This window comes from Castor canadensis, chromosome 1, assembly GCF_047511655.1.
Source record: "Castor canadensis chromosome 1, mCasCan1.hap1v2, whole genome shotgun sequence".
Taxonomy (NCBI): Eukaryota; Metazoa; Chordata; class Mammalia; order Rodentia; family Castoridae; genus Castor; species Castor canadensis.
Window position 1 is genome coordinate 28,642,021 of NC_133386.1, and position 23,284 is coordinate 28,665,304.

Consider the following 23,284-nt stretch of genomic DNA (forward strand, 5'->3'; position numbering starts at 1 on the left):
GCAGAAAGGCATCTTTTGAAAACACGTCAGTTATAAGAGGTATATCTTATATAAGCTGTGTCTTAAAATCAGGGATGAACTTGAGTGGAAATGTTGCTAAGGTGGACATCAAACTTTCCTCACTACTAAATACTCCTTTATGTCAACACATACCAATTAAATGCCTTGAACTTGAGGCTACTCATTTTTCAGGGGAAAGAACCTTAAAAGTTAAGATATGAGAGATGCAGATGGTGACTGGGAGTTCCACATCCACCAGTATCTCCATCCACTTCCCAAGCCTCCATCAACAATTTCTAATGTAGATGGACCTATTACAAAGATGGAGTTTGTCCAGATGTCTCTGGAGGCTTTAGATTTTACATGTTTATACATTTCCCAATAGTTTATATCACATAGCCTAGAATGCCACAAGTTTGGAAAGACAGTTCTTTCCTTGGTTACATTTTAGGTCCAGAATTTAGGTGCTGAATTGTTCTAAAGCAGTTTAGCTTTGTTTGCCTCCCCAAGGAAAATTCAAGTTCGGTGTTAATTCTAAGTGTCACAAACAAAACAAATTAAAAATTCATCTCTTGTAATGTCTGGGGCAGGGCACCCTGACTCTCTAAGCAGAAGAGAGCTCCCCCCTTCAGTTGGCCTCTCTCAGTTCAAACCCAAATGTGCACCCAGAAAACTTGCTTAATTATAACATCTATTGAAAGCAGGTCACTGAAATACTACTGACAGCTACATGGATTTTTGCCAGGGTAAGTGGAAAAAGTGACCAAGGGAGGACCCAATGAGTGCAGAGCCATCCAGGGGAGCAGGTCAACAACAGCACATCAGATCATCAAGTGCTCGGGAAGATTGCTATCACATGTAGCTGGTTTCCCACACAAGCCGGAGAAAAACAGAACCAGTAAATCAGTTCTTTCATCTCCACCATACCAAGACATCTGACTACCTTCATTTGTGAACTGGTTGAATCAGCTATCTCACTACATGACCCACTGACACGGTTCTGCAAGAATAGGACAGGGAATAGTGAACGACAGGAAACAATGTACCACAGTACAAGACCCGGCCACTGGTGATGTCTCCTTCACCTGCCCTTTTAAAGATGGAGACTGTGTAGTCTCTGCCTAATACCCCACTGGTGCACATTCGTCCATGTACTGTCAACTTGAAAGCAGTATTATATCCACCTGATCTTCACAGCACCCTTATGTAAAGAGTGGATGATATGCCATGGTCCCAGTTTACAGACGAGCAATTTAATTCATTTAATGCAAATAGGAATGGGTGGAGTCCACACCAGAACCCAGATTCTACTGCCCGTAGGTAAGTTTATTACATTTCTCAGCAATGCCTATAAGGCAAAATGGATTTGCCTTATTTTTAGAAAAATATAAAATGTCATAAATAAATTGTATAAAGATAGGAGCAATCTAAAACACACAGAACCAAAAAGCCAAGAAAGAGTTTCAATTGCTAGTAATAAGATTTTTAAATTCTTTGATATTGTGTTGATGTGTTTAAGTAATAATGTCTTGAGAAATTTACTTATAATCACTCTTTTAAAAAAGTAAGACCATGACAAGCCAAGTCAGGAAATTAAAATTTAAGGCTGTCATTCTGTGGTTACAAAAAAGAGGAAAGTGAGTGAGTAAAAAGCATATAAACACATCTTTTATACTTGAGTTTTAAATAGGAAAAACAAAAGGAAATTCTAATTTAAGAGAAAAACAGTTCAGAAGGCTTATAACTTACAGTACAGTTTTGGATCTACCAATAAAAATGTCTACCTTAAGAAATGTTTATTTGTGTAATGAATTTAATTCAGCATGTAAAGCAAATTGAAAGCATATTGAAGAAAACAGGCACTTTCATCCCCAGGCTGAGGCGAGCTCTCTGTCTTCTCAGCCTCCATCTCTTTCAGAGTAGTTTGTCAGTGGCAGAATCCAGTAGCATTCCAAAGTGACTCTGTCTTTCTTGGCCCAAACTTCAAGCTTTCTAAGCTGAATATTCTCACTACTTCTTCATTTTTAAGCTTTTTAGAAGCTTATAGACTCCATCCTCTACCCCACACAATTTGGGGAAGAGGCTGAGTACTACAGTGGTACAGAGCCCAGTGAACAGACCTAAATATCAAAACTGTCTGAACATTTTTATTATAAGAGTGCTTTGTTTGCTTTTACAATTTAAGATGAAAGCAACTTAAAAAAAGAGAAAGAAATCCAACAATTATGCTTATGTAGCTGCAGCAAATTCGTTTTGGAAAAAAGATTAAGTATCAATTATTTAAGAAACAAATATAACATGACTATGCATAATGGCTTATAAAAGCCTTGATGTAAGCTTCTGTTTATTTAAATTAAATAAATTTATTCTATTTATAGATTAGGGGATGTGTAGAAAGTTCTGAGTTGTTAACACTCATTGTGTCTCAGTGACAACCCACACACCAATGGGGACACTTAGCACTCTGACTTTGGTCTCTACATACCATTTCCCACAAACAGGACACAAGCACCTTGGGGGAAATGGCTGATTCCAAGAAAAGAATATGAAAGTGTGGCTATTAAATTTAAACCACTTTAAATAAAATTTAAAAATCTATTCCTTAGTGACAGGCACAAGGCACATCACAAGTGCTCAAGTGCCACGTGTTACTCATGGTTCCCAAACAGGACATCAGTGTCTTAGTCATTTCCATCACTGCAGAAGTTCTACCGGAACTGCTGGAATCACTAGCACTAGTCTAGTGATTAGAAGAGAGTTGAGAGACTTAAAAACCAAATGCAAGGCCAGCTTGGTGGCTCACATCTGTACTCCCAGCACCTCTGGAGGCAGAGACTGGGAGGATGGCTGTTTGAGGCTAGCCTGGGGAAAAAGTTAGCAAGACTTCATCTCAATGAATAAGATGGGTGTGGTAGTGTGTGCCTGTCATCACAACTACTCCAGAGGCTGTAGATTAGGAGGATTGTGATCTGAGGCTGGCTTCCTGGCAAGAATGCAAAACCCTATCTGAAAATTAACAAAAGCAAAAAGGGGGAGGGTGTGGCTCAAGCCTTACGTGTTCAAACCCCTATACCACCAAACAAACCTCAAATGCAATGTGTGAAACTGTTTCCATTTTGAACAAATAACAGATTCCTTTTTGAATTAATGGAAAAATTTAAATATACCCTTGGAATTAGGATATTAAGAAGTTATTGCTAATAATGGATGATAAGGTATCAGTTACATATGAAATGTCTATTTTTATAAATACTATGGAAATACATAAGAATAAAGTGTTGCATTGTCTAAAATTTATTTTTAAATATATCATTAAATAAATATGTCAAAATGTTATTAATTATTGTTTCAAACATAGTATACATTCTGTATTTCCATGGAGGCTTGAAATTTGTCATAATAAAATTTAAAGCTCATCACTTCTTGAATTTCTTTTTTTCCTTTTCTTTCTTTTTTATTTATTTATTTATTTATTTTTTGGGGTGCTGGGGATGGAACCCAGGGTGCTTGCACATGCTGTATATGCTGTGTTACCAAGCTACACCTACATCTCAGCTCCCTGTATTTCTAATTTTAAACTATCAAATGTGATTTGTATATATTTATGTAGAAGCATGTGTATTTATTAAGTTATAGACTACATGAAGTACTCTTAAATTAAATGGCCAGGTCATTTAATAAATGCATAATAGATTTAACATGTGAAAAATATGCCTCGTTAAGTAAAATTGGATTGCCAGTGGAAATACCAGAAATGGCATTATTTTTTAAGCAAGCAAAATTACCAAACAGTGGAGCTGGGGGGCATGGCTCAAGTAGTAGAATGTGGGGTACTGAGTTCAAACCCCATTACTAGGATTGGGAGTGTAGCTCAGCTGTAAAGCATGTGCTCAAACTCCCAGTGCTTCCAAAAAAATTACCAAACTGCATAAAAACATAGACATGGTCCCCTATATCCTTGGTTTTGCTTTCTGCAGTTTTAGTTTTTAGACCAGGCTCAACCATGGTCTGAAAATATTACATGGAAAATACAGAAATAAACAATTCATAATTTTAAATAACTTTTATTACAGTATATTGTTACCCTTGTTCTAGTGTAGTTGCTATTAATCTCTTACTATGCTTAATTTATAAATTAAACTTTATCTTAAGTATGTCTGTATAGGAAAAAACATAGTACCTAGGGCTCTGTACTCCAGTTTGAGGCACCACTGGGGGTCTATGGAAAGAGGCTATTGTATAAATATTGTTGAACTGAGATTATATTAAATATAGACAATACATGCTCAAATACTTATAATCACTTCATACATTTTCCAGAATGTATCACAGAAGTTTAACGCAGTTTAGAAATCCCATGTTTCTATGCTGTCAGATGTTAGGTTTCCATGACTCACAATGAGGAGATGCTTGGTGTTAGCATTCATTCATTTAATAAGGATTTCTTTACGAGAGTTACCCTTCTATTACAGCGTTATTAAAACATATTTGAGCAGTGGAAGTCAGTAAACTGTACAATATAGGTAGAAAACACTGATTCTAAATTTAGTTTTAAGTCTCAAATTACTCAGCTTGGTGGAACTGGCAAATATCAGCTTCACCATGTGATATGATGTGATATACAGAGGCATGCCAAACATGGCTCGCAGGACACCGGAAAGTATAGGTTAACAAAATAGAGTGATCTTTTAATTTTGAGTTTCAAAGATAACCAACATTTCTACTCAGTTGAAATGTAAATGCTGATAAAGTTCTATACTGAGTATTTTTTTAATTATTAGCACTGAAAATTCAGTGGTTAAAAAATCAGACAAGTTATTTTTATAAATATTAAATTATTATCAACTTTTATATAACATATTTCATATCAGCACCATATGCACCTTTGAATGGTTTTGCCCACATACTATTTGGTTAACCCAAAAGATATTAGGATTCAACAATAGAAAAATAATCAGGTGTTTTCAATTTATGTAATAACTACTTTCCCCAAATATATTTACATTTTTCACTCTTTGAAATTCAGGATGTACTTTTTCTATGCTACTGTAAATACAGGTTGAGTCCCAGGCTAGGTTACAAAACATTCATAAAACAATCTAGCTGAAAATACTATTAGCATGAATAAAATTTTATGCCCTGGAAACCAAGGGCCAAAGAACGATAAAGCAAGGATTTCCCCTAGGGACCCAGGATCAGCTCTAGGTAAAATTTTGAAATCGCTGTCCTTTCCTTGACATCCTTCTAATCTTTTCTGTGCCCCTCAAATGCCTGGGTGGAGCATGTTCTCTTCCTCACCTCCCAAGTCTTTGTGATATTCTGATTCTTCTCCATGTGGGGACTACTCAAGCCTGACAGCCTTGGGCACTTCTGATTGTCCACAAGGACTGACCTTCCCTTCTCCCACACTCCAGCCCACCACCATCTTTCACCAAGGCAGTTGGTATCTGAGAAAGCCACAAGGAAGTGATCTGATTGAATTAACAAACAAATGTGCCTACCACTCTTCCTGCCGTATTTTATTACTTTAAAAAGAAATCACAAACACTTAAAAGTATCACAAATACTTAAAAAAGGGAGGTTTTAAGATTCTCACCATTTGGAATGAGAAAGCACATGTCGATGGCAGGAAAGCCCTGTAAGGGGAAAAAAGCTGGCTCTGCTCTCAAAGCCCATCTCCTACTCCAGTGCCTCTTAACTCATAGCATCAGATATGGCTTCCTGCTTCTAAACCCAGGTTCTCCGCCTGCTCCAGGGGTGATGAAATTTCCCTCTGAGTAGCACAGAGGGGAGGCTCTGCAGCTGCCTGGGAATTAGGTTATTTAATATTGGGAACTGCTTTAAATAATTAGGAGGAGCAAATTTGCATTATTATTTACCTTTGGCTCAGGACTAATTTGGAATTTGTTATATTTCATCAACACATACCTACTTATGATTACAGGGAAAATCTCCTTTGATAGTAATACCTGACAGCAGATGGTTCACTACAGGTTAGCCACCATTGCCTCTTTATTCAGATAGTCAAATATATCGTGATTTCTTTCTAATTAATTTCAAATTTCATTTAAAATCTAAGCAGTCTCTGCACTTTGATTGCTTAGTGACAGAGCACAAAGAGTAAAAATCTTGAAAAAAATTAACGATATAAATACACTTTTAAAAGGTGTTTAAAAGCAAGAGATACTGACGAGAGTGTAAGACATAATCTTAGTCATAGCAAAAAGTGTTTCATTTCATCATGCGTGGAGAACCTACTCTCATAAAACTTTCCAGTGTGTTTCCCATGAGTAGCACCAAAAGACAAATTATAGAATGTGTTTTAGACAATAAGAAGTTTTTTAGGGCTGGAGATGTAGCTCAGGGACAGAGTGCTTACCTAGTGTACACCAGACCCTGGGTTTGATCTATAACAGAAAGTTAAAAGCATTACTCCTCTGTGTCTAAAATGTTAAAACCAACAATGACAAGATAACAGTTTTTCAGTGGGTGAGTTTAAGACATAAATGTTGAAACAGTAATTACCTGCAAGGGACTCACCAGGGACCTGTTTTTAGGTACTGTAAATGCTTTGAGAACATTGTCTTCGTCTTCTGATACTGGTGTCATTAAAACAGAGCTTGTGAGAATATTCTAAAGGGAAAGGAATCATTTGAAATTTAAATCAGCTTGGGTAGATGACAGCCAACCCAATTCTAACTCTGTAGCGAGTCGATTACTATGAGATGATGCCTGTTAGCATAAAGAAATGCATGTATTTGCCAGAAATTCTCTTTCTTATGAGCTAAAAGGAGAAACCAACTATGTACTGACCTTCATACCATTGTAGCAAGCATCACCAAAGCCCAAAAAGCTTTGGGGTCCCACCTGGTTCTAGGCATGGTGGTAGGCACTCAAAATCTGTCTGCTAAAGGAATGAATAAATCCATGCTTTTAAAATAAAAGATGCCAGGTGTGGTGGCTCACACCTGTAAGGGAGAATCACGGTTTGAGGCCAGCCTAGGCAAAAAGTTAGTAACACCCCCATCTCAACCATCAAGCTGGGCCTGTGTCCCAGCTAAATGGTGGAGGTAGGAAGATCATGGGATGAGGCCTGCCCAGGCAAAATACAAAATCCTCTTGGAAAAATAGCATGGCTTAGGTGGTAGAGATCTTGCCTAACAAGCATAAGGTCCTGAGTTCAAACTTCAGTACTGCCAAATAAATAAATCAATAAATAACTGCTAAGGTTTAAAAAGATAAAAATTTTAAAAAGATGTATTAATGGGAACTCTTTATGTTATATGTTGGCATAGAAACATTTTAGAGCTATGAATTAACGGCTGCACAGTACAATGGTGAGAAGTACTATGCCATTTAAAGCCACGTTTTCAAAGTTCTAACCCAGTAGCACTGCCCAATAGTTATATAATCTTCAGCAACCGACTAAGCCACCCAGTGTCCCGGTTGCAATAACGGAAGTGAAAATGTTATTGACCTTCCAGGGTTATTGTAAGGACTACATGATTCATTCATCTAAAGTCCTTAGGTTAGTACTCACCTCTTTGTTTATACTGAATAAAATATTAGCAATGACCACTTTTCTCTGATTCTCCAAAGGCATAGGACAACTTCTCACAAATTACTAACTGTAAAATAGTGGTCACTAAAGCAATGCAATATAGTTGGCCTCTACCTCCAAGAACTCACCAAGCAAAGATATTCAGAAAGAAAAACTGCATCTGTACTGCACATGTACAGACTTCTTTGCTTGCCATTTTCCCTAAGCAATGCCATATAACAACTATATGCATAGCATTTACAATGTATTAGGCATTATAAGTAGTCTAGGAGGATTTAAAGTATGTTAAAGGAGGATTATATGCAAATACTATGCCATTTTATATAAAGGAGTACAGCATCTGCACATCTGGCATTCCTCTGCAAAGACAGAAGGACACCTGTCATCGTCAGGTAGGTACTATACAACATGTCAGGCCCTAAGCTAGATGCTATACAAAACCAAACAACAGATAATTTAACTAGAAGAAAATACCATCTTTAGAAAACCAAAAAAAAGAAACCGTAAAAATTAGCATTATGTTTTCATGGAAATATCTACAGAAGTGAAAAGAACTTCTCAAATCATATGAAAACATCTGCAATAGAACAGAATCTGTTTTGAATACATAAGGCAAAATCTCAACTTTATATCCTATGTTCATAGTTTTTTTTTTTTTTTTTTTTAATCATGCAGGAAAGAATGTTTGGAAATCATATGCACTGAAGAGTAACTGCTCCAACCACAGCAAACCCACACACCACACACAGGATCCGGTGAGACACCAACATCACACAGCAGCTTGGAGGGGGTCCCGGGTATGTACTCACTGGGGCATCTGCCACAGGTGATGCCTGTGCAAACAGCTGAGTGTTCAGACTGTCCCCTTCCCAGTGGTTTGAGCAGAAGAAGTTTCCCGCTTTATCAGTTGGAGATTCTACCTAAAGACAAAAAGGAAGTGCTTTGTCACTTCTAGACTTACAACTTCCGTGAAGCATTACTCTCAAGGAGTACATTTCTGGTCAGTCTCTCAAACACTCAGCATTACATGAAAAGAAATTCAAGAGGTAACATATCCAACCTGTCAGAAATGTTTCTTACAAGAAGCTAACACTTCCATCCTTCCAGGTTAGAGCTTCTTTCTCCATGAATTAAGGGCACTATTTTAATGTAAATTCCAGTTCTCTACGGTATCAGAAAAATAAGGGAATGTGTCATTCAAGGTAACTTGAATCTGTGTTCCCAGGCCATGGTCACTCTATTTGACTCAGAATAAATGATTTCTTATTACATTAAAAAAAAGAAAGAAAGAAAGAAAATGAAACTTTATCTATCATCTAACTATCTACCTATTTATCCATCCATCATCTATAATCAGTGATTTTGAAACAGTAAAAGTGTGCTGCCATCGCCTTTATCCTCTCTAGCCTCTTTTCTGTCCAAACATGAAGTCAATGGAAGTGGTGTGGCTTCCCACATGAAAGGTCAGGGCCTACAGTCTGGCAGAACCTTTGGACTGCACCTTGCACAAAAACCCTGCATGAAAAGTGGTGCTGTTACATGGTTACTGATGTCAGTCAGGCACATCAAGCTGCACAAGGAGCAAAGGCAGCAGGACTCATGGCTTGTTCCTTCCAAAGGATCTTAAGTTTACCTCTTGCTTAATTTTCTTCAGTAAGGGTGGTCCACTCTCTGGAAATTCAGCAACAATTCCAGATTCATCAGATTCTTGTTTGATCACATCCTGTAGGTCTTCCACTAGATGAGAGGGTGTCTGAGGCTGTAGGGAAGAGTGGAATACTTTTGCATCAGAGGAAAATTCCTATCTGTGTTAATATGCCAACCAAACCCAAGGACTTTTCTAGAACTTACTAGCATCTTCAGGGGACCATATTTAATTTCTTGAGCTGCAAGTGCGTGTTTGAAAGGTGTAGGAGTTCTCGGAGAGCTTTCTAAGATTGACCTTTTGATAGCTGGAGTTCTAAAACTTTAAAAAGAGAACAAACAATGGCTCAAAAAAACCACATGCATTCCTTACATTGCTTTACCTGAAGAATTTGGTATTTTCCCACTAAATATACTAAAGCCTGTTACTGATATGGAACTGGATATGCTGAATAGTCATACATATTCATTAAGAAAAACATAATATGCATATCACATATCTACAAAAATTTTTAAATATTATACCCCCTCAAATTAAGAGCAGCAAAATGTTTTTCATCTTTTCTGAATGGTTCTGGAAGACACAAGTAATGCCCCTCCATCTGAATAAAACCCACAGCATTATGATATCTGATGTCATTTACAAATCAGCTTTATCTACTCGCTAAAATGGGACCCACACTAAAAAACATGTTGACTTTTTAAATTTTTTGTACTGAGAAATAATAAGTGTTCATTTTTTAAAGGTTTCTTACGATTCATACTTATTTTCTCTGCCATTTCTTTGACTAGATGGAGACTTATTCAAATAAAACTGACAATCACTCCTTGGCTTTTAATTATATATTTCTGGGGGTGTGAATAGAGGTCTTTTTCTCTGCATAAGTTATAAAAAGAAAAAAACAACATTAAAAATAGGAACTAATAACCATACTTAATCATATTTTGAAGCTCAGAATGGAGGAGTTTGAAAACCTTTTCAGTGAGGAGAAAAGGTATTATTGAATCTGGGTGGAAAGGTTACATGAAGAGTATCACTATGTAGACAGGAAATTTTGGAGCGAACTACAAAAGGTAATCTGGTTTATCCTCCTACCCTACCTCTAGTTAGTTGTAACATGCTCAGAACACACATATTCAATGCTACACACAAGTGAATTAGTACAATTATAAATATACAAGCAGGTGAGACATTGGAGACTATGTTTTCGTTAATATAAGTAAATAAGATAAATATTTTTCTTCTTGAGCTAAGAACTTACATTGTATTTTCCTTTTGCGTTTTCACAGTCTGGTCTCTATGAAATGGTGTTGTAACAGTCAATTTGTGACCATTGAGAGGGGTAGATGTTAAAGAAGGCATTTCCAAGTCTAAGTTTTCATGGTTACTAGAAGTGTTTAAGAACTAAACATGGACAGAAAGAAAAAATTACTTAGTTTAGGCAATTATTCTTTATTCAGTCCAATTAAAAAACACACCTAGATACTAAGCAAGCATGTTTTACTGACCCACTAGACAAAATAATAAAGATGTTAACCATCTGTAGTGTTGGAGAGGGTTCTTTTGCTTTAGATGAGCATTCAGAATTTGGAGTTTGTTTTCTAAGAAATAAAATCTAGGCTCAATGCTGAAAAATTTACAAAATCTTAAGAAAATATTCTCAATAAATGACCTTTGTCATTAAAGAGAATGAGACAAGTTCTTTATTAACATTAAAAAGATTAAAGTGGTTTTTGGGAAAGTTATTATTTTTCTGTCATACTCTGTTTTCTCTCTTTAATGATCTATACACCATTACTGTTATTATATAAAGTTTGCATTATGTGGCAAATTATTTGTATCTCTCAGAATATTAAAGGTCTAGGGGAAGGAAACAAATATTTCTAAAATGACTGCAAGGTAAAGTAAGTTTGGGAAACATCATAATTTCTGCTGGAAATTCAAAACGTACATTAGCATATTTAAAAAACTCTGAGGAGGCTGAGCATAGCAGTGCATACCCAGAATCCCAGCTACCTGGGAGGCTGAGGTAGCGGGATCAAGAAGTGAGCCCAGCCTGGGCAAAAGCACGAGACCCTATCTGAAGAATAAACCAAAAGCAAAAGGAGTAGGGGTCTGGCTCAAGAGGTATAGTGGTAGAGTGCTTGCTGCAAGCTTGAGGCTCTGAGTTCAATCCTTAGTACCACCAAAAATTCCAAACCAAACTAATCCTCCCCCCAAAAAAAATCTAAAACTGAGGGGAAGCCAGTCATAGCAGTTCACACCTGAAGTCCCAACTATTCAGAGGCTTGAAGCACAGGGACTGCTTGAGCCCAGGGGTAATACAGAAACAAAACCAAACTGAAGCAAAACACAAAAAAAGACAACCAAAACAACAGCAGCAAACAACTCTGAGAGGTACTCCAGTAAAGAATCATTTTAAACCTTTGTTTGATTAAAGTTTCCCAAACTTTCATATCTGTGTATTTAGAAATTTTTTTTTTATAACATCTCTCAAAGTCTTGCAGAACTAATATTCTGCAGAAAATACAGGCAAGATACAAAAAAATAATTTCTGGTGGGAACATCATTTGTTTATACTTAAAGCTCCTCCTAAAACAAACTTGTCCAGGAATGTAGCTCAGGGGTGGAGAGCTTGCCTAGCATGATGCAAGAGGCCCTGACTTTGATTCCCACCACTTCAATGGACATAACTGAGAAAAATTTTTTTAAGTGCCAAATTACCTATTAATTTCAATTATTTTAATAATTTAGGAATATAAGTGTCTGGTAAGGATGATCATTTTCGGGTCTTAAAAGCACTAGATGAAATAAGGACATTTTTTGGCAAAAACTGCACTGATAAAAAAATACCATGGCAAAATTCCAAAGAACCAACATTAAAAATTTGAAATTATTTTCCTGAAGCATTTGTTTCTTATCCTCTCCCTAAGCATCTGCACTGAAAGATGGATTGGAATCTTTACATTTTCTAATTGCAACCCAAATGTTATGTAATCATAATTCAGTTCCCTCCTCCCTGAGGGGGGTGGGGTCAGTGACTCACATAATGGACAAAGAGGCAGAAAACATGTTAAAATTTTTAAACAGGAGGGATCACGTGGGAGAAGAGGAAGGAACAGAAATGTTAATTTCTAGTGCACATCTCATGCAACTACCTCCCAAACCACAAAAGTAAAAGAGAGAGAAGTGTGACAAAATCATCAGTGGGCCTGCAGCCAGCCTGAGCCTTGGGAGGCAACAGGACTTAGCTCCAGCTCGACTCAGCATGGAAGGAAATCAGCGAGGACAGCAGTAATTAGTCATTTGTTCCAAAGGATTAGTTTCTAGATTATTAAGGCTCAGGTGTTTGCTGAAAATTAGTAACAGCTGTGCAGAAATTTTGCTCTACCTGCGAGGGAGAGAAGGGCAGGCTTTTGACAGGGGAACGCTTGGGAGTTGAGCTGCTGACGTCAGTAAATAGGAGGGAGCTAGAGTCTCCAGTGGCTAAGCAGCTGGCCTGGCCCCGCTTTTTTCGCAGGGTGACCAGTGGAATTGTGCTGTGCCTTGCAGGAGTTGGTAAGGCCCGGGGTGAACCAAGGGAACCCTCGCTCAGCACGTGTTTGTTCACCCTTGGGCTGGGGCCCTCTCTTTGCTGAAGCTGGAGGGCTTTGCCTGTGTGATGTTGGCTAGGTGAAAAAGCTGCTTCTTCAAAGATTTCAAAACTGCTGAGATCACACCATGCTGAAGAATCCTGAAACAATGTGGGAGGCACAGAGCTTTGAAATAGTGTGCACGATGTGCACCGTCGTCATCTCAAACATAGCACTGAGCAAGAGATGCAAAATGCAAGAAAACACTCAATCCCTTTGCTGGACTTCTAGCCTGGGGTAACAGTGGTTCTGCCACCCTGCCTGACAGGGGTCCATGAGCTGCCCCAAGATGGGCCTTGCACATGTGCAGCAGGCAGCTCTGGCAATCAAAAGTGCCTTTCTAGATGGCACACCAGGCCAAAGTCCAGCCCTTGTCCAGTGGCTGTGCAACACATGCTTTTTAACAAACTGGAAACCAAGGAAATGAAGTGAGTGTCTGCTAACGGGGTCAGGTTTGTTTCACTAAAGACCATTTATCTCAGTGAACTAATGGGGCCCCTAATCAATGTTCAGTATTTTGTAGAGAGCCATGTCCCACCCACAAACTGATTATTGCTTCAAATACACTGACAGATTGCTTTAAGCTCTAAGTAAATATAATTCTCAATGTGCTACCCAAAAGCAAAGCAAAATTGCAGAGAAGCACAAAGAAGCGAAAAAAAAAATTATTTAAAAGTAACTGAAACACCATAGCCATAAACTGAGCTCCGCTTTAAAACTCATCATCTTTGTTATTTTAAAGGAGTTATGCCTTTTGAAGAAAAGCGTGGAAAGCTGCCTTTTGTTTGGGTAGACAAACAAAAAAGAAGCCTACTCACTGAGACTAAAATCACACCTTTACCTTTATATGAATCTATGCCAGTAACATATTTGCTATAGAAAAATGGCAACATTAACTTGCCTTAATAATTCTACTTACAGAATCTATAAATTGGAGTGTTTCTGCAAATTCTAAGAGGTTCTTAACATTATCCAGAATGGTGCCCTGGTGGACGATCATGCACCTTGCTGGCGAGGCACTTTCTTCAGGTAGGGAACCGGGATCCACTGGCAGAGATGGAGTGGAGTGCTGGTCTCCCAAACAGGAAACAGGTGCACTGTCTCCAGGAGGTCTGCTGTGGTCAGCAATGGAAGTGCTGTGCCACCCGGGGTAGCTGCATGTGTGGTTCTGTGTCTGAGGAAGGGGGTGGGTGCAGAAACAAAGAAAGAGCATGGAGAAGAAGGAAGAAGGAGCTTAGCAATGGTGTTGCACAAGGTATCAGATGCTGTTGGAGGAAAGATAAAAGTGGTTGCATCATCCAAAACCTATGCTCATGAGACAGTTGTCAAGATGTTTCCTTTTTGTCAATGCAAGTCCCCCCTTTTTAATAGTACTCTAATTTGTACCTATAGGACTGTCTTTATTGCTATCATTTTGTTAAAGCTTTAGATCATGAGACTGTGCCACACAGTACAAAACTCATATTGAGTGAATTGAAAATCCACTTGAATATGTGTGCAAAATGTCTATCAATATCTGCTTTAGGAAAGAATTGTCCACTTTGCATTCTCACCTACCAAAAGGCTAGAGGATTCAAGAGTGAGTTGCTTTTAACTGCATGTATTCTGTTGCTTCTACCCCTTTCTAAGGCTACAGACTGCACTGCTGCAGTGAAGGGCTGCTGGATCCACGTGGTCAGGAAAGCAGAAGAGCAAATTAACAGAAGTCTCCTTACAGCACGACCACACAAACAGGAGAAATTGCAAAATGTTACCTAAAGTTGAAACGTGGTGGAACTAGTGTGTGCACATAATCATTTTATTATTTAACAAAAAGGAAATGTACCCCTGAGAATACCTGCTGGGTATCTCTCCTCTTTTATTCACTTTGTTGGTTAACTACATGTTACAAAGTACACTCTGATTTTTGCTGCCCCATTACTAAAAAAGATGTCAGAATTCAGTCATGGCCCAAACAGCTTTCATGCATGCAAACAAAAGAGAGCAGCTAAGGTAATTTATGCAGATGTTTTATATATATATAATATATTTTGTGTACATATCTTATGTACATATGGAATATGCATCAAATCATGTTTAAGATTATAAAATATATATGGGTTAATAAAATAACCAAAAAAAAAAAAAACCCCAAATAGGCACCATATAGATACAAAGCCTTATAAAAAAATGCAGATTTTCATTCATTTTATCTGTGATTATGGTCCCTCTGTAGATATAAAAAATGAATAATGGCAACCACAGGTGGAGATCATGGTTCTATTACAATACAAAAAAGATTAATTTAGTTAATGTACATTCTGATGACCACAGTATTTTATTAGTAGCAACTTCTTGTGTTTAAACATTGAAAATGGATGTATAGAGCCTTGACTGGTGTAACATTTAGAAGAGAAGGAAAAGGATGCAGGGGAGTATTGGGGTACATGGCAGCCACCCCGCCCCAGCACATAAATGACATTCTTACTGGTAATTCTTGCTGTCCTTTCAGCTCATTCTCAGTTGACATTAGAAGCAACTCTAATTCCTTTATTCGCTTTTCTTTCTCAGGGTCCTCATCATTATAGTGTCTCTGGAATTACAAGTTAAAGGGGAAAGATGAAGATCTGATCAGAAGCTATACAGACAATGGCTGCAGCCTGGGATCTCGAGGGAAAACCTACAGATCAAAGAGTCTTGGGCAAATTTCACCACTGTAGAAATCCTTCTAAATGTTATTTAGGACTTGAGTGATAGGAGATCTGAGGCCAGAGTGGATGCTGGTTGATGAGCTATTTCAACTTGTAACATCAGAAAATTCCAGAGTAAACTCACTCCAGCAGCCAAGATTGGTAGACTACTGGCCTAAACTCTACCCTCCTCTCTACTATTAGCTTTTCTTTTTATTTCAATTAATTAGATCAAAATATGCATTTAGATGGAAGAAACAAAGCATTCCTTAAACATAGTACCTTGTGCAGCTAACAAGTTTCTTACCTGAATGGCTGCAGCAGCTGGCTGAGGGACATTGACTATATTTACATGTAACGCTACAGGATATGGACCATGGCTGGAGACCTAGATTGAAAAGCAAAACAAAGGCCCAGTCATTCATGGTTACATATGCTTCAGGGGATTTGCCTTGCTGAGGTTTTGTTCTGGGCTGAGAAGAAAAGTACTTAACTGATAAAATTCACTAAAACAATTTTTTTAAAAACTTCCTCCATTTGGAAATTTAGCCAGGACTTTAAAAACATCTAAATAGCTAAAGTGACATAGTGAAAGAAACTAAGTATTCATCAATTCAGACAGGAAGCATCCTTTAGGGAGAAAACACAATGAAAAGTACAACCTAAAATACATTCATGAATGTATGAAAGAAGTGTTGGTGGGAAAAACTGATGGCACTAGTTGGTTACTTGTAATGCTTTTTTTTTTAAAGCATAACTATGAGTTTTAATAAAAAGCACAAAACCTCTTATGATAATTCATTCACTTGAGACTTTTCTGGAAAATCTGTGGTTAAATCTATAGAACAAATAAAGAATAAAAACCACTTATGAATATGTTTTTGCATAACATTTGCATATGAGCTTAGTATTCTTGAGTAAGTTTTACCATTTGTTATTATTGTCATTTACTGATATTTTCGCTCTTCTTTCTTTCTATCCACTATAAATAAAGTCTGTCTCTAGATATAAGTGTCTAGAAATGAAGAAGGAATGACATCAATCCAAAAAAGGATAAAAGTGGACATCAGAGAATCAATGTCACAAAGCTCTGCTCTCAACTCAGAGTAGAAGATAAACATTTACTGAATGAATAAATTAAGGTATTTCCACTACCAGAATTGAATTTACAATCACCCGTTGTATTTCAGTATCAAACAATTTCCTCTTTAAATCCTTAAATGTCATATCACATTCACTTTTCATTTTGGAAGAAAAAAATTCAGGCTATAAATGTATCTCCCTTTTCCAGTTCTTCTTCAGCAGTACTTGAAGTAAATTTATATTCAAGAGCTAACTTTGAACCAGCTTGAAGCAGAAAGTTAGAATCAAACAGCTCTTATTCTACTCAGCACTACTTCTATGAGCTGTGTATCCCTGGACAGATCACTTACCATACCAGTTTTCAGATACATAAATCAGAGATATCCCCATATACCTCTATCTACTTCAAAAGGTATAGGTGAAGGTTGTGATCATGTTTATAAAAGCTCTCTGAAAAGTACACAACTGCAAAGTATTTTATGATCTGGAGCCAAAACAACCATCTCTCTCACTAAACTAAATTCTCAGGAATTGCTTACATTTTGTGTTTCAGAAATGTGGTAATAGGAATAGTCATTGTTAACTGAGGGCTGGCCAGTTGGTGGGAGTTGAGATGAAGGTGGGGCATGAGCAAAACCCATCAAGTGATTGTTCTTCTGAAAACTGGTGGCCACTGTTGGCTGACTGACTTTCGAAGACTCCTGCAGATAACCTTCCTGTTCCACCTTCCGCCTCATTGTAGAATTCCAGTGGTTCTTGATAGCATTATCAGTTCTGCACAGAAATACATCACATAAAAATTTTACAAACAAAAATTTCAATTCAGATTAGAGTTAATTGACAGAAAACTGTTTCTAACAGAAATCTTTCCTTTGGTTCAACTAAGCGTGGATTACTTTTTAATTGTTTCTGTCTTTTCCATGTCCTAAGATCATTCTTTCCCTATTACCTAATTTAAAATCCATAGATATCTCTTACTTACATGATCTGGAATGTATGGAGTTCTCTATAAATTTGGGTACCTCTTCACCATTTTGTTTCCTTGGTAAAGGAGTATTTTTAATACAATAACCCTTCAAGTTGCTTCTGATCATTTGTGCAGCACAAGACTATAACACAACATAAAAGTTCCAGCTATTGTGAAAAAAAAAATTCTCCTTGGAGTGTAGCTTAGTAGAGCCTACACACCATAATGAGGACTTGGCAAAGTCTGAGGACGAAATGATGCAGCCTCAAGGTCCACTCTTTATCTCTTTTATCACTAGTGAGTTTTGAGCAAAACAAACAAACAACAAAAAAAAACACACCAAAAATTCTCCCATCTTTTGAAAACTACTCCAATCGTTCTTCTAGCCAGATAAAGGTGAGATAAGAAGATGGGATGCCAAAGAGAAAATTGTTAACCCCAGTATATTTTCAAACTGCAAAGCAGTTAAACTTTTTCCAGTCTTACAAAATGTTTCTCAAAAAAAAAAATTTAAGACTCCTAACTATTTCCATGGGGGTGGGGGAATGTCTGCTAAAGAAAGAGGAAGTTCACCCACCCCTTTAATTTTTAGAAGAATCAACAGCATATCCTCTCAAACCATATGGGAGAAAAGGCCTCCTTTGACCAAACACTTGAATTTTCTAAACTTTTGCTGAGCCATAAGGAAAATACTTCGGAGCATGATAAGGAAACCCTACCTAAGTCATCTTTGAAATGATCCTGTCTCCACTTTTGGATTAGGAAGGCAAGAATAAAAATACATTTAATATTTCCTATACTTTAAGCTTAAAGTAACAAGTATTTTCCAAAATAAACAAAATGAGCCATTTATTATTTAAGTAAGGAGAGTAGGACAAATATGAGCTTCCATAGTCATTCTTCATAATGAGATCATGTTCTTGACTTACTCATTAAAAAGAAAGCATTCCACTGCCATTCTTTAAAAACCTGGAAGAAATATGATTAATTCTAAAGCTACATTCTTTCCTTATTCAAAAAAAGAAAAAAGTTAGTCAAGTGGAAGAATGAAGCAAGCACAGGTATTACAAAAATAGCAGCTGAGTAGCTGCCAAATGCTCGCTGGTCAGTAGACGAGCTGAGTGAATGCAGACCTAAGACAATCTGCCCGTCCTCAGTTTCCTTCTATGTATTTAGAGTTCTGTAATTTACAAAGTACTTTGACATCCATTTTACTTGATTACAGTACTAGCTCTGTGAAACAGACTAGGCATTTTACAAATGGAGAAATGAAGGCCAAGGAAAGTTAAAAGATTTGGTCCAAGGCTCACCATTGAGTAGATATCAAAAGCCCTCAATAAACTCTAAGATCTCTTCCAGCTCTAAAATCTATAGGTCTTGTTTACCTCATGAAACGCAATTGATGGGATGCAGTTCATTCACACATTTAGGACAGAATGTTCAATACCCCTTCCCTTGTTCTTCCCAACCAATACGGTTTTTGACATAGTATTACCGTCCAGGCAGTAGCTTTGCGATTTCCGCCCATCTGTTCCCCAGCCTCTTGTGTGCCTGGTAAATAATTCTGTCTTCCTCTTCTGTCCAGGAGGTTTTCTTAACTTCTGGATTCAAGTGGTTATGCCACCTCTCCCTACATTGTTTTCCAATCCTCCCTTTTAAGTGCTTGGCAATAACAGACCAACGTTTCGGACCGTATTTCTGTACAAGTTCTATCACCTTCAGATAAACACAAAAATAACCTGTGTTTTAATGTTACTGAATGAGTCATGCTTCACGGTTACAAAATCTTTAGAAAATTTCTAAAAATCTGCTTTCATTCATTGGAAATAAGAGAACAGAGTCCTTTTTTCCATTTATAAACTTTACCCGCTTCCTCAGGTTGGAAAACATCCAACAAAGATCTTTCAGGAATATCGTTAATTACGAATCACACATCTGTGAAGACAGAACTTACTCTCTGATCTTCTTCTTTGGTCCAAGGACCCTTGATGAGCTCAGGGTTTAGGACTTTCTGCCACCGGTGTTGGCACTGCACATCTGTCCGATTCTAGACAAAGCATGCACCATCATAAAGATAGGATGTGATAAACCCACCAACACTTTGTTTAATATGAATCATATGTAGAAAATATGCAGGAAAACATCCAAGAACATCTTAAGACATGAATAGAAAAACCCATGTATCCCCTACTACTTATAGACTAAAGAATATAGAAAAAAATATTTCAAAGTTGCATCTAAAATTAGCTCTTTCTCTTGAGGGAAACTGTCCTACACATGAAGCCTGTCAATTCAATTTAACCTTAATCTCATGTGTTGCATGTGGAAGTACCTACATGGCCTAAGACTTGTTAAGAATCCATATTGTGAGGCCTTTATGGAAATCCACAGAAAAGACTGAAGTTTTCTTTGCATTTAAACTAAGAGATGTACATCAATTCAGGACCAAGTATTTATATTGCAGAAGGAATGACGATGATACAAGGTCATACTTTATAGGAGCTTGTGATCTTGTAAGAAGAAAACACAAATTCATAATTAACTATAACAAGAGGCTGAATTTGATTCATATGCAAGAAGAGACTAAACCAAATGTTGGGTTAAAGAGAGAAGGATGCTCTTAGGAAGAGAAATTGCTTCCTTAGGAGGAATCCAAAGGAGCCCTTGATAGGAACTTTGGAGGATGGTCTGAACTTTTAACTGGTGAAGCAAAAGGAGAATATTCTAGGAGGTGAGACCACCAAGAACAAAAGCCCAGAGGAGGGAAATGAGAAAAACAACCAAACCTGCTTGTGGAAAGGAAGTAGGAAATACCCTGGGAGCTATAAGTTGGGACCAAATAGGGAGGCCTTTGTGTGCTTGGTCAAGACAGTTTAATTTGTGGGATTCTAAGTCACCATTGTAGAGGTGTTTTTTGGTGTTTGATTATTTGTTTTTTGAGGTGCTGGGGATTGAATTCAGAGCCTAGTACATAGTAGGCAAGCATTCTTTCATTGAGCTACACCTCAAGTCACCCCTGTGGTTGTGAAAAAATAAAGTACAGCTACATTTTAGGAAGCTTCACCTGTTAATAGTGTTTGGGATAGATGGAAAAGTGAAAAGCTACAAGTGGATAAGCTAGTTAGGAAGCTACTGTAATACCCCAGTCAACAGGGCAGAGGGCCTAAGCTCTGACCCAACCATAGAAATGAAAAAGATGAGAATGCCTTTGTAGAGAGGACTTCCAGGTTCCTTCTAACTGCTTGGATGTAGTGGATGGGAAGTGGGTAAGTCAAAACACACTAGAGAATTTGAAACCAGGTGGCAAAAATAAGGGCTGTTGATGAAAATGGGGAATTTAGAAGAAGCTGACTTGGAGAAAGTTTCAAGTTTAATTATTTACCATGCAACAAAGCATCAGAATGCAAATTTATATTATCCTAAAAATGAAAAGATTAAACAAGAAGAAATTATTTTTAAAATGTGGCACAAACATCAATAATCTATTTAGAAAGCCATTTCTATGTTATAATATAAAATTTAAGTTATATACAGGGCATCTGTCCTCCTACTCCTTACATGTGAACAAATATATAACATCTTAATTACTTTGACTAAAATATTTCTATTTAAATCTTTGTTTGGGGAGGGAGGGCGCTTTCTTGTTACAAAATGAAAAAAATCACTAACTTACCGGGAGACAATTGGCAATAACTTTCCAGTCATCTGTTCCATTCTGTTCCACCAGCTTCTTTAGTTTTTCATCCTAAGACATTTAAAAGTGATCCTAGGATATCAGTCATTTACTGAATAATTCTATTCAATTTATAATGAACAAGGGAACTGATCCCATGATCCAATCTAGAAAAATAATCTCTCAAAAGTATCCAAATACAGAAGATATTAATTTAATATATGGTTTAGGGCATAAATTTATTCAGAATCAGACCACAGTTTTTGTCTTGACTCTGCTTGGGTGTAACATTTTAACTTCCCAGACCTTATTATGGTCATCTATAAAATGGGAATGCTGAAATCAACAGGATTATGTGGGGATTACATGAGGTAATTATGTAAAAACATTTACAATAATGTCTGGCACACAGTGAGTGTTTGATGTATTGTAACTGTTAAGAGTTTTACTTGATGGGGGAAAAGGTTAATTCCAGTATTACACTCAGTAGCCACTTAGAGGAAAGACTAAGACCTTGAATAAGAAATAGAGTATTTCCAGTTAGTTTAACCTTCTTCTTACAAAAAAAAAAAAAAAAAAGAAGATAACTTTTCATATTTAACTTTAAGGTAGGTATAATGTAATAAGTCATTTAGTTTTTTAATCACTCTATTCAGAGTTTATTTACATCAGGCCCAATGTATTAGAACATAGAAGGTTCTAAACACTAATGAACAATTGGTTCCATTACTTCATATACTGTTCCCCATTCTACCAGTTTGCAAGTGTCTTTCTAAATGTGTTCCTTCTTAAGCTTCTGCAAAGGTAACATTTGTACACAATGCAGGACCCTGGTACAATGCAGGACTTAGGAAACCAGGGTTAATGACAGAACTTCTGTATCCCTAAGGATCATCCCACAATCTCTATTGGTGGAATATGTATTTCCCATGTGCCTCCCAGGGAACCCTGTCTGCTTATCCACAGGGGCTCTGGTTTACCTGAAGCAGAGTGTAATGAAAATGAAGGGAAATTAATACCATTTATTCTAACATGAAATCCCTAAAATTAGTTGTAAAACTTTTGAGGAAACTAAAGAAAAAGAAACTTTTCCTCACACATTGATAATTTTGCTTCTGAAGGATTTTCCATTCCTATAAAAATCAAGCTTTTGATAAACTAGCAGAAAAAGAAATATGGAAAAGAGGTACATCTCCACCCATTACTGGATGCTTTCAGGGCAAACCTAGACTCTGTGAAATATCATATTCAAAAATATTGAGTTAATACATTATAACAAGATGAGTTCTATGAGTGTTTTGTTTTAGGAAATACCATTCATTCATTCAGGAACTACTTATTAATATTAAGTACTTCCGGGCTCAGGAAACACAAAGATGGAGAGACATTTAGCCTTACCCTCAGAAGACTTGCAGTCTACCAAGGGAACATTATGTTGCTGCAACAAGAAGGCAAAACAGGTACTTAGTGTCATGGGAGCACAGGCGGGGGCACCCAACCCCATCAGAGGAAGCCAGGAATGGCTTCCTAGAAAAGGTGATGACTTCGTAGGTAAAGAAGAAGCATAAGAAGTGGTGGGGCTCACAAATGAGAATTCAGTAGGCAAAGGGAAACAAAGATGAAGCACAAAGGGGGTAGAGGAAATTCAAAGAACTACAAATAGTTTGGAAATGGGTAGTGGAGTGAGTATATCGGGGGTGGTAAGAGGACCAGCATCCTACACAGCAGGCTCATGGGTTGACCACCTGTAGCTTGGCTAAAATGTTTTCATAATTTCTAGCCTCTACATTTTTTCCATGTTTTGATAAAGTGATTAGTTACCTCTTCCCTGGTCCACCTAGTTTTCCCCAAGTGACGCTTTCCAGACTTGGGAAGCAGCCCGTCATAGTCATGGTCACACATCTCAATGTCTTCATCATCCTCATCACTACTGTAAATGCTGCAGAAATAAGAATAGGCAGACATGGGCTAAAACAAGAGGATTTAAACTATTTTTGGATTACAAAACTTACATTAAAACTCTCCAATAAGCTTTTCAAAGGTTAGAAAGATAA

General features: G+C 37.3%; 1 protein-coding gene across 4 annotated transcripts in view; it reads right to left on the reverse strand.

Moving 5' to 3' along the window:
• Positions 1 to 23,284, reverse strand: part of Myb (MYB proto-oncogene, transcription factor) — a 33,828-nt gene that overhangs the window by 6,091 nt on the left and 4,453 nt on the right. For 2 of the 4 annotated variants that reach the window (XM_020160918.2, XM_074074012.1), the window contains exons 2-14: positions 23,052 to 23,169; positions 21,231 to 21,302; positions 19,512 to 19,604; positions 19,053 to 19,273; positions 17,130 to 17,364; positions 15,815 to 15,895; positions 15,306 to 15,410; positions 13,758 to 14,012; positions 10,468 to 10,610; positions 9,413 to 9,527; positions 9,195 to 9,320; positions 8,371 to 8,481; positions 6,526 to 6,633 (exon numbers count right to left, since the gene is read on the reverse strand). In XM_020160918.2, the coding sequence (XP_020016507.2) occupies positions 6,526 to 6,633; positions 8,371 to 8,481; positions 9,195 to 9,320; positions 9,413 to 9,527; positions 10,468 to 10,610; positions 13,758 to 14,012; positions 15,306 to 15,410; positions 15,815 to 15,895; positions 17,130 to 17,364; positions 19,053 to 19,273; positions 19,512 to 19,604; positions 21,231 to 21,302; positions 23,052 to 23,169 (1,783 nt within the window). Of the gene's footprint in view, positions 1 to 6,525; positions 6,634 to 8,370; positions 8,482 to 9,194; positions 9,321 to 9,412; positions 9,528 to 10,467; positions 10,611 to 12,597; positions 12,940 to 13,757; positions 14,013 to 15,305; positions 15,411 to 15,814; positions 15,896 to 17,129; positions 17,365 to 19,052; positions 19,274 to 19,511; positions 19,605 to 21,230; positions 21,303 to 23,051; positions 23,170 to 23,284 lie in introns of all 4 variants that reach the window. The other 2 variants (XM_020160900.2, XM_074074007.1) reach the window with 2 other exon arrangements.